This window comes from Schistosoma haematobium, chromosome 4, assembly GCF_000699445.3.
Source record: "Schistosoma haematobium chromosome 4, whole genome shotgun sequence".
Classification (NCBI taxonomy): Eukaryota; Metazoa; Platyhelminthes; class Trematoda; order Strigeidida; family Schistosomatidae; genus Schistosoma; species Schistosoma haematobium.
This window is the reverse complement of record NC_067199.1, coordinates 36,219,680-36,237,993: the sequence shown is the minus strand read 5'-3', so window position 1 is coordinate 36,237,993 and position 18,314 is coordinate 36,219,680. Positions and strand designations below refer to the sequence as shown.

At 34.2% G+C, this 18,314-nt stretch overlaps 1 protein-coding gene across 2 annotated transcripts in view; it reads right to left on the bottom strand.

Annotated features, from left to right (window-relative positions):
* Positions 1-152: 152 nt before the first annotated feature.
* The window catches only part of NFX1_1 (Transcriptional repressor NF-X1), a gene marked incomplete at its 5' end in the record, with an annotated part of 44,455 nt that continues 26,293 nt past the window's right edge, over positions 153-18,314 (bottom strand). The window contains 5 exons of one of the 2 annotated variants that reach the window (XM_035734349.2): positions 153-2,977; positions 9,419-9,799; positions 11,230-11,792; positions 14,209-14,337; positions 17,412-17,790. In XM_035734349.2, coding sequence (XP_035587854.1) covers positions 2,615-2,977; positions 9,419-9,799; positions 11,230-11,792; positions 14,209-14,337; positions 17,412-17,790 — 1,815 coding nt within the window. In that variant the 3' untranslated portion in view covers positions 153-2,614. Of the gene's footprint in view, positions 2,978-9,418; positions 9,800-11,229; positions 11,793-14,208; positions 14,338-14,817; positions 15,034-17,411; positions 17,791-18,314 lie in introns of those variants that run through there. The other variant, XM_051216301.1, reaches the window with a different exon arrangement.

The following is an 18,314-nucleotide window of genomic DNA, read 5'->3' as shown; positions in this document are numbered from 1 at the left end:
ATTTCAACAACATTAAACCTAAAAACTATACATTACAAAAGAGATATATGATTGGTATACTTTAACACTCTTGATACTTACTTGGGTTATATATATATATATATATATATATATATATATATATATATATATCTTTTGACATAATAAAATCACTTACTTCGATATTCTTTCTTCATTCAATAAACTGTTGATTATGATCAGATAAGATGGACTTAATCAAACAATGATCCGGAAAACCTGATACTATTGAAATTTGTCATACTGATACGTGTCAATTATTATCATTTTTCTCTTACGTAACAGAATAAACTTTTCATGTTTGTTTCTTTTCTTTCTTACTTTGACCATATGTTTGAAATATGTATGTGTATCACACAATTATTAGTTTAAAATAAGGGACTAAAAGTATAGATTATAATGACGAAATCTATCGTCAAACTAATTATCTAATTAACTAAGAATACAATACTCTTGAATAACTTTCTTTGACATGAATATCACAGATATTGATCGGTTGATAATGTTTGAAACAACTGAATGATTTTTCATCTAACCACCAACAACGTTGAAATCGTAGACTGACTGGGATGGGAATAGAATAAAAGAAGGCTATAAGTATCCAAATCTGTAGCCTGCATCAATCCATGTGGTTACCGATCTGATCTGTTCTGCTAAGCGATCACAACAAAACAGGTTCTATGTGACAACTATGATCATTGACTCGGAACGAATGACGTTGGAGTGTAACGGAAACATTAAATACTTTTTTAACCTACCCCTAATATTCTGTTTCGTGAATATCTCATACTTTTTACTTTAATAATGTGCTGAGGAAACTTGAAAAGGTGTACACATCACTTAAGTCATGTCTTCTAATGAAGATAAGCAAACGTATAATCAAATGAGAATGGGATACGTACTTATAAAGAGCTTCGAAATTGGTCTGACCCATTGAGTTGAGTTCTTAAATAAGAGTTTGTGACACAGGTATACGCTATGTACTACAAATGATATAAGATAAAATCAATTGTAGTGATGTAAAGTATTATCGGTTTATAAGAAATGGCTACTGGATTACTCCTAACGTGTTCTCTTTGTGTTTTTATTCTACATCACTACTGTTGCTGTTACAGTTAATTACATCCACTAAATTTATTGGTTTGAAGTATATATTAGTGAAGGTGTTTGCACAATATCGTGGATTGATTGAAGTTAGACTATCACACTAGTGGTATAGAGATTAAGCTTTCGAACGTGAGATACTGATTTCTATTATTCCTCCTTGAGAAGTTGAAGATGGGCACGACTGAAAACTCTCCTACTGAAACGAAGTGATTGCCCAGTGTTTCCAGCTTTCTAGTGGTTGTTTTACTTAGATCGCGACGTGATCTAAATAAAATTTCCCAGAACTTCATACTAATCATTATAGAAAATATTGAAATGTTTTTAGTCTACCACGGATACATTTGATAGACTTTACCTAGAAATCCCGTCAGTCTAATTATGATATTTTTCTAAATGTTACACAATGATGATCACCAAAAAAAAACGAACAATTTCATCAACAACAAATACATCTACAAGACAACTTCTTATTCAAATATTCATTCATTATCTTAAAATGTAACACAATATAACACCACATTGAAAACAATTTCTTTATGACATAAAATTAGAACAAATAACCAATATCCCATTGGTACCACTTGAAAAAAAATTCTCAATTCATATTTCATGTACAAAAATTAATAAGATGTAGAATATACTAAGAAGTAATTATCATTAATAAAAAACATTAACTGATAAACAAGTGAATTATTATTTAAAAACAAAAGAATGAATAAATAACTCGATAATACCTTACCTAGCAAATATACTCTGTGACGTAAAGGTTGTTAGAATTAACCTAGTCAATAACCTGCATTCTTAACATGTCTCTAATTTGAAAAGTTGTACAGTTTTTCGTTTTTTTTAACCTTTTCTCCCTTTTTTTGTCTTTGTCACGGTTTTTTTTTGCGCAAGTAACTTGTTAAAATACCCTGTGCTGAGAATTTTATATTGTACCAAAATATAATATTGAATAAAGCCATTAATAATAATAATAATAATAATAATAATAATAACTTTTCACCATTTACCTGGGTATTTAGGTAACAAAATCAACTTCAAAAACCATAGCAACAAATCATATTTTGATCACTCAATGAAAAATCAAAACTATCGGAACAAATGTTACGTAATATTTGTTGTGAAAAAAAAAACAAAAAAAAACAAACAAAACATAAAACAAATATCGACATTATTTTTTTAAAAAATAAGTTTGTCATGATCTACAAAAAAAAGGAAAGTGTACTTATGCAACACATAATGAAGCATGAGTAGTGTGTAAGTGGAATAGGGAAATATTAATCTTTCTGAATCAGGCATATACACATATAAACGAGAACATCAATTATACGAGAGAAAGCGATAAAAAAGAACAAGTCAAGGGAGACTTGACTCTTACGAGAAAAAAATTAAAATAATGTGAAAAAAATATGGTTCCTAAGGAAACAAATATCAAAAACAGTAATAATTAGTGTTTGTATTAGAAATTATAGAAAATACTTTCTCATTAAGCACTTAATTGTGATTTATACGATAATGATGAAATAGTATCTAATGTTGATCCATTTGATTCATCGCTAGTTTCTGGCAAATATTTATGCACATAAACCATAGATATTAAACAACATATAGAAAATATGACAAATACTATGGCAGGATTAATTGAATTACCAGTTATTTCAAATAGTTCTGTTATTATAAAAGCAAAGATCCAATTGATAGCGATAGCAGCACTGACAGCATTTCCACGACTACTAACTGGAAATAATTCCATGCTAATAAGTACTGGTAATGGTCCCCAGCCAAATGAATAACCAAACATAAATAAAATAATCCAAAACTGACCAAGTTCATCAATGTATGAATAAGCCTGGAAGAGGACAGTGGAAATGGTAGAATAATTGTTATTACAATTTAAAAGACAAATATTATTAAAGGAATATTAACCTAGTCCTATAGCAGTTAAGGAACTCAATGGGTTTCTATGTTATACTGTCAGACTTGCGAAAGCAAATGCGAAAATCAATTTTATGAAAAGCTGTATAGATAAACACGAATATCTGAAACCATTTTTGAAAGCACTCCGTCGAAATCACACCCATCCTAACTATCGGTCACTCAGTCGCTTAATATTGAACCATATCGATGCGGTAAACTCCAGGTTGCCTGAAGTGAGACGTAATACTGTATTGAGAGCAAATGCATTATACGAATTATAAAGTGACGAATGCGGAAGGTTTAAAGAATATGTCTATGTAGTCGCGAAGCAACACTGAAAACATGAATTAAAAATTAAAAACAAAAGGAGTCAACAAAACCTTTCTAGAATCTGCTGAGAAATATGTTTTCAACTATTCTAATGCATAAGCGTCCACGTTAAAAATACAAGCACTGTCACTCGGTCCAAAACTTTGTGATACTTCTGAGAAAATTGGCGAACACACAAAAATACAATTTGAAATCTGATGGAACAAACATTTGACTTAACCTCAGTTCCTAACAATCATTTTGAGGAACTAAATCAACAATTACTAATTGTTCCCATGAATACACCGATTCGCAAACATCAACGAAACGGTTCCTATCAAAGGAGCATAAATATCAAATGAACATTTAAAGAATAAGGATTTATCATTACTCCGTCTAGATAAAGGAGCTGGGATTGTTCTGATGGCTCGAAAGGACCATATTGAGAAATTATCCACAACACTTAATAATTCGGAAAAATTTTCTAAAGGACCAACTGAAAAAGATGCCACCGATCAATTCGAACTTAAGCTGGCTACAATACTGAAAAAGATATAGAATTAATCAACCATCGGCGACGGCCTATTCAAAGGTTTAAAGCCATCAGGTTCTACAATCCCACAATTGTATGGCCCCCCATATGTACATAAAAAAGTTCTCCTTCCTCGTCCGATAATGGATCAGAAAAATTCCCTATACCACCCAACTGTCAAATGGCTGGTGAAAATCCTACTATCAGTCAGAAATCGGATCTGCAAGTATGGCGTTTCAGACTTTCGATTTGGTGAAACTAGTAACCAACGTCGAAGTATCAGAAAGAAAAACTTCGTAAAAGAGCTATACTGCACTTCAAAATGCAATTTAAGTTAAACGATGACATCTATAAATAAATAAATAGTGTCACAATGGGATCTCTATTGGATCCTCTCCCAGCAGACTATTTTATGCCTAATATAAAGAACATTACCCTTTGATTAACAAGTGGTAAATTTCATTCCAAAAAGATATATATATGGGGAGGATAGTTTTATAATCTGTGACCAAGGCAGCGACCCTAATAGAATATTACAAGGATTCGATAATTGTTAGCACTCAATTACGGTCACAATAGAAGCCGAGTTGAACTCAGAATTCCGCTTTCTTGATTTTCTACTAAAACAAGGATCAGATGAGTCTCTACAACGATCAATATACAAAAAGCCAAACTGTAAGGCGCAGTATACGAATTTCCAGAGTTGGGTGACCTTGAGTAAGAAGAAAATTTAGTCCATTCTCTATCCTCGAGAGCCAGATGAATATGCACTGAAGGCATACTTGATGATGGGCTGAATATAATCCGACAAACACTTGTGGAGAATGGCTCCACATCTAAAATCATTGATAGTAAACTAAATTCGAAAAGTCAAGTTGAAAGCACTCCTACTGTTCAGAAGAAAGTTTTATTCCCGAACATCGAATTTAAGGGAGATACGGCAGCTGATATATTAAAGATTAGACTATCCAGATTACTGAGAAAGAAGTTTTATTCAGTAGAGCTCCGATCTGTTTCATACAGAAAGGAACTCGTTCAGAGGAGTGTCAAGAGCGAACTTTTGCTTTGGGCCACCTCAATGTTCATTTATTAGCTTACTTGCTCCTGTAGAGCAGGTCATATTCGTCATATAATCAGCGCACTTGCCAAACAAATATTTGACCACGAATCTGCATGACCATCTCAAGGGGAATACAAATCGATCAACAGCTCAGACCTTGAACGTATGCTCAACTGTGGTCACATCCCACCACGAAAATCGTCGTTCAAAATCCTTTACAATGTAAGAAGAACATGCTCAAAATAAATTTGGACGAGGAATTTAGGCACAACAGATGCTACGGAAATTCACCATTTGAAACCCGAACTCTTTATACAGAAGAGTCATTTTCAACCCCCCATACTCCCATGACCTTAGCAGCCCTTTAACTCTACAAATTATGGGTGTTAATTGTTATCTTTTTTTTACTTCATTAGGTAGACAATTGTTTTCAGCTATTACTCTATAGATTACTACCTCTTATAACTTCAAAAACAATGTAAGCACTTGATTTTTGATTACTTTTCTAAATGGTGCAACATTTTTTATTCAATAACTTTAATCACATTGAAATAACACCCTTCCATCTATAAATTATTATTCTCAATACTTGAAGAAATCTCCGATAATCTTTACTATATTATGCAACATCACTTCGTTTTCATTGACTTCCATCTGAATAAGTTTGCCTTTCCATCTCTTGAAATAACTCATAGATTATTAAAAAAACCCAACTTCGTCAAGATTTTGTTGAAGTAGTGTCTAAAAGATAACTGAATTTATGCATTAATACAGACACAGCTAACAATTTATCACTGTAATGTTGATACATTTTTATTATATCATTTCCAGATATTTTTCTTAATATTGATAGTATTTGTAATTTGTTATACAACCTTCACTAAGCTAACTATCATATCCACCTTAACATTATCTTTTAACTCATCTGTGATTTTTAATTATCGAATTCTTGAAACTTATGTAGACTCTTTAAATCCTTTAAAATTATCACGTAACAAATCTTGTAAATTCTTGCTGTCTAGATAATTGGTTCTTTTTCTAAATTAAAATTAAACAAGTTTGCATCCACAATTCCAGTCAGAGATCAAGCCCAGGGCCCTCAGGTCTTACCACAAGTACTTACCGCTTAGACTATTTAAACCGTATCCACTAGCTTATATGTGAAATTTAAATCATTCCGCGATAATTTACAATCATATTCCAAAGTCAACGAGGGGTAAATGCCTTACACTAAACATGGTTGAATTTAATTGGTCACGACGCCTCACTAGTACTTCGGGAATTAACTCTCAAAATTAGTCACCAACGAGGAAATGATAATTGTCAGTACTGCAGGTCTGTGGATAGTGTTGAATTTTCCAATTAAAATCACGGAATAATTTTATTTACAAAACTATTTGGTTTGATTTGAACACATAAACATTGGTACAAAGAGGCACCAGATACATATGCGCCACATAAATCCCATTTGACGTGTGTGAGGGCTGTGATAGTGCCCGGGTGACCAAATCGAAGCAGGTGGTTTTATTAGTAGGCCACACCCTGAGCCTTCGACCTAAAGGTCTGATTCACAAGGCAGTGGAGCATAGTAAGGAGATGCAGTCACATGGTAGCCAGTGACCAAAGATTGGTTCATACGCCATTTGTTCCTTCAGGATACTGGAGTCCATGTGCATCATTGGTTTGGAATAAGGGTTTTCCAACTACCCTAGGTGGATTCTCCGTGTCCACCAATCCGGTTAAAGCGCCGGACATTCGCTTTTCTTCCTCTCAATTTCGTAAACAACACTCCCGCCACGAGAAGGCAGTGAGTAGGACTTCCCTGTCAGTGATTGTATGCACGTGGTCATGTGAGAGCATTTCGAGAGGGAGAGTTGACTCTCTCCACTCTCGGCCGTACCAAGGCATTTGGGGGCAGCTGTCTTGTCCTGGTAAGGGACTCCTTAGCACTCCCCTTATATGACCATGCTGAGGATAGGGTCGAGGTATTTCAAGTCTCACAACGAGCATTCATAAAACTGAAACAGCTTTAAATTCCATTAATTGTTTACTGCTTCACTGTTGTTTGACTAAGGTAAGTTCGTGATGTAACAGTCAGCAATCTCCACTAACCCACTACATTATAAATGCAACACAAGAATTATGTGTAAGATCGCAGAAATCACAATTGATTGACCACTGGTGACCAATGTCATGTGTGTCAAGTTCTTATTAGTGCAGATCGAATACTATCGACCATGATGCAATGCGGCCACCAGTCTAGGTGACTCGACACTGAGTGCACTATTGGGTTTCCTGTCGACTACCTCCAACCACCATCTAATCTCAACATAGTGCACGCAGTGTCGAGTCACCTAGACTGGTAGCCACATTGCATCATGGTCGATAGCATTCGATTTGCACTAATAAGGACTTGACACATATGACATTGGTCACCACCCAGTGATCAACCAACTGTGATTATATCTCAGCCCTACAGGAGGTTGGTCGCGGCCCTGATAGCTCAGTGGTAACGTCTCTGACTGTGAAGCTGGGCCACACGGGATCGAATCCGTCAAGGATAACCAGTTTCCTCAAGATTACAGGTACACCTTGCTGACGAGTGCCAAGTAGCACGAAACCCGGGTCCAGGGTTTCCTGTCAACTACCTCCAGCCACCATCTAAGATCGCAAAAATCCTGCTAATTGTCCTTCTGTTAATAAGAATATTTCATGCTTGACGATGTGGCATTATGAACAAACTTTCTTGAGAACAAATTTCCATTTAGAAACAGGAGGGTTAAGCAAGATTACGTGCACTTCAAGAATTTTTTTGAGTTTCACTATACAAAAAAATATACTGATTGTACAATGAAGGTTCTCATTGCTTTTGATAAATAAGGCGCAACTGTAGTAATATTAATATCATAGTTTGCAAGGTGGCTGATTCAAGGTAAATAACTTGTTAATATATTTCATAATGCATTTGGTAGACATTATCGGCGCATTGTTAGTGAACATGCAATGTTTTGAGGATAGAAAGTCATCAGTTATTCAGTCACAACGTAGAAACTGGTTCGTATGTACATCGATAAATTTATCATACCCAATTAGCACTGAGAGAAACTGTCAGGCTAAATACCAGAATAGTAGAGGTAGCAACACTATCAGTAGTAAGAAGATAGATTAGGTATCAAAGATACGATTCGAAAAAAAACAAATTCGTGAAACAAAAACAAAGAAAGTAATGAAGAACATAAAATCTCAGAATTCGGGGAAAGACAAAAAGTGGATGCACCTGAGCGGGGTTATGAGCCATATCATTCAAAGTCTATAAGTATTGGTTACGATAATCACACGGACCCCAACCAGGTAGTCTACACCTATTAACATGGCTGAGTTAAATTGTCAGTGACTTCATGGACAGGTGACATGTTTCCGTCTGGACGCCCCTAGCTTTCTTCCAACCTACTCTTATACTAGAAAACATTGTTCGTCGAAGTAGGCGGTGGTCGTACATACGTAACACATGTCCCAACCACCTCAGTTAATGAAGATTTACTACCTCATCAATCGATTTACCATCTTTACCAAGTACTCTATTACTAGATAATTTCATATAAAACGAAAAGAAATAGGCCTTATGAATTTAAACCTTTAAGTAATTTATACTGTTCGCAAAAATCATTAAATTCTTCATTTACATAGTTAAGATCATCATTAAAAGAGTCGTAGCACAAAATACTCCATGATTAACCTGGAATTTTTCAAACCAAACAATTAAATCCGCTAAGCAGTCTAATTTCAAGCTTAAATGTCTAATGTTATGTTCATCCGGAAATATTTTGATTTTAGGCTCACATCGTGACCATCTGAACATGTATATATCCCATCTACAGAAATTAAAGAAATTACCGGTGATATACATGACACAACCCATAGTTTAATGGGCAGATATACAAGGACTTCTCTTTACTTAAATTTTGCATACAATATCATGACTATAAATTTTGTTAGCATTCTCAACTATGGTAAGAGAATGCTATTTGTGCATTCAAAACATATGAGTCTCTTTTTAAGAGATCCATCGCTAAAATTGGTACTGAAGGTTTTCAAGACCACTACTGGTTGGTTTTAATTCAAATAAACACTCAACAAAAGAACTCAAAAATTTACGACGGTTTTAATGATATAGAAAACTACTTGTTTACCTGCTTTACATTTGAAGAATGCGAAAGTTAACCTTTTCACTATGTACTTTATAGTTTCATTTAAACACATTTGAGCTTCCCTTTAATAAACAATATTCTTAGACACGTAGAGAATGTATCTATAGAATATCTTTGTTTATTCGTTTAGAAACATGCAAAAAACAATTTGATAGTGAAGATGGATGAAACATATCATGAGAATATCCTTAACATATTTATATTAATAATAAAGTGATGTTATTGGATAAAAAGAAAACATAAATTATTTCACAGTCAACTTACAGAAATTGTAATGCTGTAGGCTAGTAAAGCTATAACCATGATAAAGGCACTAAACTGAAGCAACGTTTTTCGACGCACGTGATTGATAACAAAAGCTGCTAAAATAGTGAATATCATTTGAAAAAAGCCTATAGAAAAGGCACAAATAGGAGGTGATTTTGCATTTCCAATGAGACAAACTGATTCAGCAAAAAAGAGGATAGCATTTACACCAGTTAACTGTTGAAATATCATGAGGGCTGTAGCCATTCGTAATTGAGGTTGTTGACTTGACGGAACAAGTGAACATGGAAAGATATAATGCCATAATGAGTGCTGTTTTGTTTCACTATTGGTTATACTTTCGTTTAAATCGATCGTATCCGCAGAATGTCCACTGACCTTACAAAATAAAACACAAGATTGACATGGGCAGCATTGCGAGAGATTTAAAAAGTAACTTAATCCCAATACACATTATTGGGCTATTCCTATAAAACTTATAAAATTGTTAGCATTTCAACACAGGCTATAAAATGGAAGTGAAATCAAATTTCTATATGCAATCAAATATATTTTCTACTTAAATTTAAGAAAAAGCAGAAAGTTTTTTACAGACTATAAATTGAATCAAAATCATTGTCAACAAGCACTACCTGTTTCAAGTTATAAAATTAATAACTTGAATAGTAGATTAATAAATTTTATAAGAACTATCAGCTTCATGGGACATTTGAAAATACAATCCCTCTATAATTCCTTAGTGAACGGCTGACATTACTTTTCTCTACAGTCAAATACTTTGTCAACTATAAAATATCAATTTGTGCAGACAGTGTATTCACAAATATTTGGGCTTTAATGTTATAATAACTGTAATATTGTGATCTATTGCCTCATCACACAACGATAGTAGATATGTAAATTACAGTTTGACATTAATTAATTCACTAGGATTATCAAAATGCTACCAACAAGTTTTTCATGACATGTAAATCCGCAAATCAGGTTTCTTTTAGATGCTTTTTAAAAGCCTGATGTTAAATTTATTTGAAGATGTTTCTTTTAAGAAAATTTCGAGAATACAAAACATAACAAAGTTAAATCTTAAGCAGTTCACGGAATTCTCAGTTCACATTAACAAATCTTATTTTCCGTTTAATTCCGATTGTTCTTCATCAGTAATATCACTTAGAACGTTTTGACACATAATTACAACAAAAGCAATGTTATCCCAGTGTCTTTATTGGAATCTCATCATGTGATAAAATATTTGAATAGATTGCATTTGATAAACTTTGAATAACTAATTGTATATATAATAATTTGATTGAAAATGGATACGAATTTTCCACAGATACTTTGGACAGTCTTATTAGGCAATTAGCAGTGAACTGGAATACGTATGAAAACAAATTCTTCCTATATCCCGTCTCGAAATATAAAAACTGCATCACAAAGTAATATGTTATAATTTTTTTTCACTTATGAAATTCTAATTTGGAAAAAGAAGCTTTCATCTTCAGCTAATTAACTGTTAGCTTTTAAATGAATTGGAACGCGCTTCCCAAGATCAAAATTTACGAGTAAATAGAAATTAATGTAGGAAATGATTCCATAAATTTCCAGTAATGTTTGGATGAAAATACGTACGAAGATAAATCAGGCCATCATAAACAAAACCCGATGAAGTACACTAAATTAAATAATAGTTCAAAACAACGTTGTATTGCGTAATCTGGATGATCAGAATAAATGTGAGTTGATATTGATTCAACTCGTAGGTATAAAAATGTAAATTTACTAGGTAATACGATTTACATAAGACTTACTACCCCAAACAACTGTATGCTAACACTGTTAGCCTCGTGAATACGGCCAGCTTTTCGAAGCCATTTCGGAGATTCCGGGAGAAGCCATACGAGAACTAGTATGACGCTGGAGAAAATGGAATTTACTAGGGCGATTTGTTCCCAGAGCGTAAACATAGCCATGAAAAAAGATATACAAATCCCTGTGACTATTCCAACTTGAGGTAATGAACCAACTATACCACGAATTTTAGTTGGAGATATTTCTAACATATATGTGGCAGAAGATGGAATACATAATCCCGCCCCCAATCCAGTTAAAAGACGACCAAAAACAAATAAATTCGTTGGGAAGGCAGTTTGATATATTACGTCAGAACATAGATACATCCATAACCAGCCTAACACAGTAGGAATACAAGATACCAAAAGAGTAAAACGTCTTCCAGCAGTTGACAACATATGCGCTGATAGCAACCCGCCTAAAAGACCACCAATGTTCAATGAACTGGCGAAAATCGCAGATTTCGAGATCGTAAAGTACACTTGGAGAGTGCATGCCGAAGAAAAACCGAACGCTAAACCTAAAATTTAAAGGATTACAAGTTTGTAACTGTCAAATCTTAAATGCGAGACGTAAAATTACATCTAATTACACATAAGAACATAATATATCATATCTTCATGTATCTGTGGATAGACGATAATTCAAAGTCAATCAGCTAAATTATGCTAGGTTGTCTTAAATCTGCATCACATATAGGAAAATGATGACTCAGTATCTAATAGATTCGTCATATTCACATAAAATTAGTCGACTAAGTAGTTTGCATAAATGATGACTTAAATCAGGTTTCAAGAATAAATACATAATTTATCAAACTCATGGTAAGAAATTGAGGATAGCTGATGAAATTTACGGGAATTCGTTTGGTTTTGAAAGTGACAAACTGAATAGATATTCAGTAACCTGATATAAAGACGTATTGAACTTCAGCTTATGTAAATGACAATGGTTTACTGTACTTAAAATAGCTGACGGAATGAAGATATTTAGAGCTTTGTTCAAATAAGGTAAACAATTTTCTTTCATCTTGTATGAACTTCACATGAAGAAAACACATGCTGGAACTATAACACGTTTTACGTAAATTATTCTTTTCAAGTATCCACAAAACTACCCGGAATACTTTGTAGAATAGTATCAACAATCAGTCAGCACTTTCTCCCTAACTAAATCCACATATATGTACTTCCGTTCGGGTCTCCGTTTTGATATAGTAATTACTTTGCAGTTTTAACTATCCAAAGTGAAGCAACTTCAAAAGATTTCGACCAGTAAACTTCGTATAGCTTCCCAGTAAATTTCAATTAATTATGAGGGTCATTTAGTAGTACGGTGTACTCAAGCTTGATATGAAAAAAAGCTTTAAAAATCCCGTGTTTGAGGAGAAAATGTATGGAAAAAACAACACTGCATTTGACAACTGAGAGTCGGTTGTCAAATTTGTACATTCAGTAACAATAGAATTAGTGTTAGTAAGGTTTTTGATAAGTATGACATGTCGGTCATAGACTTCAAAAACAATAGAATATAAACTTCAAAACATTCTGTGACACCATCTCAAGAGGAACTCATACACAAAGGTCTTATGATTTATGTTCAATTACCACGAACAATTACCTTGTCCACAATCGAGATTGATATATGAGTGTTAAAAAACTAAGGCGTCATCTTTATACTACATATATTTAGCTTTTTAATGTGGATGTAACAGATTTATGTGGTGTGTTCAAAAATTATTAGGTTACAAACCCGATAACAGATGCCTATAATGGGAATGGTGTGAGAAACAAATTGAAATTCCATCAGAAGACATGAATTTGTTCAGATTTTTATTGCACTTAAAACGTTGTTACTATTTCAGGTTGAAAGCGGCTTATGATTTTGATATTAGAAACGACTCATATTTGCAAAAATGTACTTTGTCCCACTAATTTTTGGTTGATAAGGAGTCATGCTTCCTGGTTTCAACATAACTAATAGAAATCCATAAAACTTAGTACTCTATACCGCACAATTTTTAATATGCATTATAAAGGCCTTACGACAGTTTGAGGAGCTACGACGATGCCCTGGTACGGCAGAGGGTTGGAAGAATCAGCCCTCCTCAAAATTCTCTTGCATAGCCATGCGTATATGGTCTCTGCCAAGAAGTCCTACTTACTGCCTTTTCGTGGCGGAGGTACTGTTTATGAAATTGAGAAAAGCGAACGTCCGGAGCTTTAATCGGATTGGTGGACTCGGAAAGTCCATCTAAGGGGTTTGAAAAACCCTGATTCCAAATTAATGGTGTACATGGGCTAGAGTATCCTGAAGGAAAAATGGCGTATGAACCGATTATTGGTCACCGGCTACCATGAGAATGGATCTCATAACGTTGCTCCACAGAATCGTGGATTAGACCTTTAGGTCGAAGGCTCTGTTTGTGACCCCCTGAGAAAACCACCTGCTTAGGTTTGGGCACCCGGACACTATCAAAACTCACGAACAAACAAAGTGGCTTATGTGGCGCATATGTATCTGGTGCCCCTTTATACAAATATTTGTTCAAATAAATAACAACACTACGAGTATGCTTGTATATCTTGAATATGTTTGTTGTTTGAGATATAGTTATTTTTACATAAGATATTTTGTCTGATTAACATAACTGGTAACAATTATGTGTAGAATTTACGGAATCGTACAAATATCCCGTTAAGAACAAGACCTGACATTTTGTTGATACGTATAACTTGAGAAAATACATTTATCTCCCCTCTTCTATTTACAAAATGGTAATTGGTATTCGGAATTGTAATAATCGATATATAAAATGGAACTTTGAAAGTACGAATACCAGCACATTAAATAACCGCAGTAAATAATTTAGATTTAAAAGGTAGATTATATGGGCTTGAAAATGACAGTTGTGATACGTCAAAATAAATTCTTACCGGGCGTTATAGAACTTAACGTTGAAGCAATAATAACGAATGAGCTAGTTAAACGACAATTCACAATCGACGGCATGGACGCAACGTTTGATTTGAAGATTGTGAGCCACGATGACAGAGCACAAATATCTAAAGAAGAAAACAATGGAAAAAAAATACCGCAAGCGAATATGAAATAACGTTATTCAGAATATTAAGGTGAAAAGCGATTCAAAGTTAACTTTGAAGTAAACATTTCTCAACACAGTACTAAATTTCACACCGTCTGACATCACAGAACGGTGTGAAGTTCATCAACATAGGTTATATTTTGAGACCCTCTGACATAATTGATTCCTGTAGACAGCTAGTTAATAGGGTACCGTAACTTTTAAAGAAAGAGGTACACTGTACATCACACTTAGTAAACGGAATATGGCAGTTTAGATCATAGAACTTTTGTACAGTTCAGAATTTACTATATCGTAAACGGTGAGACTATAATTCATGAACGACCGTTGAGCGACGCTCAAAAGAAAGACCTTGAGAATGTTCATGTAAAAACTACGGCCAAACCAGAGTTATAAACCAGTGTGAAGGACGGTGCAAATATACAAGTTAATTACTTACCAATAATTCACTTTCAGATTACTGCTAGTGATTTATAGATAACGATTTTATCGCGAGTGTTAACTTTTAGACATGCGTTGAATTGACTATCAGTTGCTCCAAAAATTGGCTGTGCTCTTCTGGTCGTATTCGAACTAACACTTAACCAAAATATTTCGGAACACAAAAACCTGATAAGCGAAGAAATGTCGCGGCATTACATAGGTCACCTGAATCATCAATAGTGTAAAAAAACAAATTCTGAAAGTGAATCTGATATGCCTCTGTAGTTTTGTAAACTAAGGATAACCATAGCATGTTTAAAGCACGAATAGCATTTTAAAGTCTACACTATGTCGAAAATACTCAAAAATGTATTTGTTCAACTGACATCTACCAAGAATAGACTTGCCAGGTTGTACTTATGATCAAATTATAGTTTGGTCACAACTCAAGCTCGGTCTTCTAATGCCTGAGAAGTTCGCGCAACATTTCCACGTCACTCGCATAAATAGCTGGTAAAATGGTGTGACTATCACAATGCTTACGATGATAATAAAAACTATGAATTTATATAATATAGTCCATTTAAAAAAATTGTCCAACTGTTATCTAGTCTAATGTGACTTAGAGAACTTACAAAAAGCTGTATAATCATCCTTTATACGTATGTCAGTGAAGTCCGTACTGGTAAACAGATTCATATTGAAGATAATTCTGTAATTCTTTGACATCGCTGCTGAACTCATTGGTTTTATTGAAAACACTCTAATTGAAATCGCCTGGTCACTCGTCGTACTAAAAAATGAACTGATACGCCATGTAACGCATTCATGTAACTGTAATCCGGCTTAGACCGAACGCCTTTCAACATATCGGTAGCTTTCGAAATATATCTTCGAGCTCAATAACACATGACTTCTGATTTAACTAGGTTGGTGTTTTTTGAACATAATGTTATTCCAGACGAACGCATTATCGAATACTGAATAACATGTCCTGGAAGTACTGGGTCATTTGTAAATTAAGTTACCAAGAAAGCATCATCGCTACTTCTTTGAATACATTGTCAGTGACCAGGATAAGTTTTGCTAAGAAGGTAACGATGACCAAACATAGAGTATCCCAATATTCTTTCCTTCAAGATTCCAAATTACAGGAACATAGAACCAAAATGTTTCCAGCAATGCACTGTTCACTCGACATTTTACTGGAAAGCGTCGGGTAATCCGAGGTACGTATAAGCTTTTCCGAGTATCACTAAGACGTGATTTCTGACACACTGAATTCTGTGTTATGAGTCTATCCTTCTTTGTGACGCCTTATAGATAAGTTTGTCTATTGTGATACTTGTAAGGAGTAGTGTAACTTCATGTGCTATGTTACGTCCGCATAGTTTATTCTAGCTTCCGGACAAGTCAATCAATTCATTATTCTTAAACCACATTCTAGCTGTTTTGAGATAAACGTATGTGCGCTCATTGCCAAACTTACTCATCACATGTCTAACTTATTTTTACCTGAAAGTAAATATCGATCTACGCTTGATTAAGTCGAGTTGGCTCATTTGCTTCATTTATTGCACGTCATTTCCTATTGCTTCGCTTTCCGATCAGCGACAGAATGAAATGCACGTACTCGAAATTCATTACCGTATTTGACATATTAAATTCAGCTATACACTAATGCGAGTTAGGTCGATGATTATATACGAGAGTAGCCAGGATTTGTATTGCGAAAGTTATCATTCAAACGATATGAATCAGAACATGGGCCACGATATACTTTTATGCTCTCTGAATATTGTATACTCAGTATATTTTCTAGACATGCTCCACAGTATGGAAAAAGGCCCTCCTTAGACGTAAATACCAAACCACTTGCACCCTAGTCTTTAAGTAGTATTGGACTAAATAACAGGCAGCCGACTGGCACCATAGAGCCTATGACAACCGCGTTTGTCCTCGTTTTTTTCAGAATTGAACCATTGCTGGAAATAACAGCATTCATATCCATTGTTCATTATTAAGTTGTTGCGTTTATTGCGCAGTGGTAAAGTATTCTCCTTATATATTCTAAGAGTTAAATATTGTGCATAGTTACTTCCACTGTAGGAAGTCGTATACATTAATCGACGTGTCACATTGATTGAATTACAATGCGAGCTTTTTATCAGATCGTAGGAGCTAAATCAAAAACTCGAAAAACCACCAACCAATCGAAAGGCGTTCAAGTGACGAATACATAAAGTTTATGTTTTTTATAAAACTCCTTAAAAGTAAATAATACTGTGAATTCGCGCTTCCAACATGTACTGCCCTCTCCTTTAGATCTTTTGGTCAATTGATTTTCATATAACAGCAACATTACGAGGTGGATTACGATAGTGTGGCATTTACTTACTGTACAGAACGGACTGTTTGCAGGGAAATATTACCAGTGACTCAAGCAATTTACAAATATTCATTTTTAAAAATAACCTCATGTAAATACAACAAGGTAAACAGATTAAACCGAATGAAAATCGAATGAATCTGGAAGACTGTGCGTCACAAAAAGGTAAATCTTATTTCATTTATAAAATGAAAGTCTGTTTTATTAAGTAATTTTTCCACGTAGTATTTGAGCATAAGACAAAGTCGAAATATTTGAAACAGGTGATACATTGCAGTCAGTCTTAGGATCTTTTACCATTTTCGGTTGTTCGTTGGAAAGCTTCACGGCTCCAGGATATTCTCGTTTGAGTACACTGGTAAGGCTTCCACGATTACTCATTGATCCTGCAGGTAGTTTGGAATAACCACGTCTCGCAATAACCATTACATGACAGTTAGGTCCCGGATCATATGTACAAGCTTCCATACCATAGTATTCTACAATATCATGAATGAATCGACGTTTTCTTTTATTCATAGGCGGAAAATGATGAACCAGAACTTTGGGGTATTCTTTAGGATTATTTGGATCAGTAGGTTCAATATTGGATTTCCAGAACTAAAATAAAGGAAATACTCGATTTTCAGCAGACATCATGACTTCAAAATAAATGATATTTGTAAAGCAAGTACATGAAGTGTTTTGAATGTATCCAGTAAATGTGGAAACTATTGAAAATGTTTTTCAGAAGTTTCCTCTACACAATCTATACTAAAAATCACTTTCCTAAACATTCATACCACAAACTATTGGAGTTTTGTTTGTTTTTTCTCGGTGTAATTCTTCAGCCTTTTTCCTCAATAGAAGGAAACCATGTTCGTTACATATTACCATATCTTTATACTTAATAAGACGTCAAAAACAATTTACGAAGCCACTAATTATTTTTATGAACACTATAAAGACAACAATATCTGGAGTTTAAGACCTATTTCATAAATCTTTTTCTCAAGAAAAACTATTCCAGTAAAACTTTCATTGTTCTGAAATCAAATCTTTCAAACGGTTTATATTTACCTCACAAACTATCTAAAACTATTATGTTGTAGTAACCATCATACAACTTTCCCCTGGTATAAAAG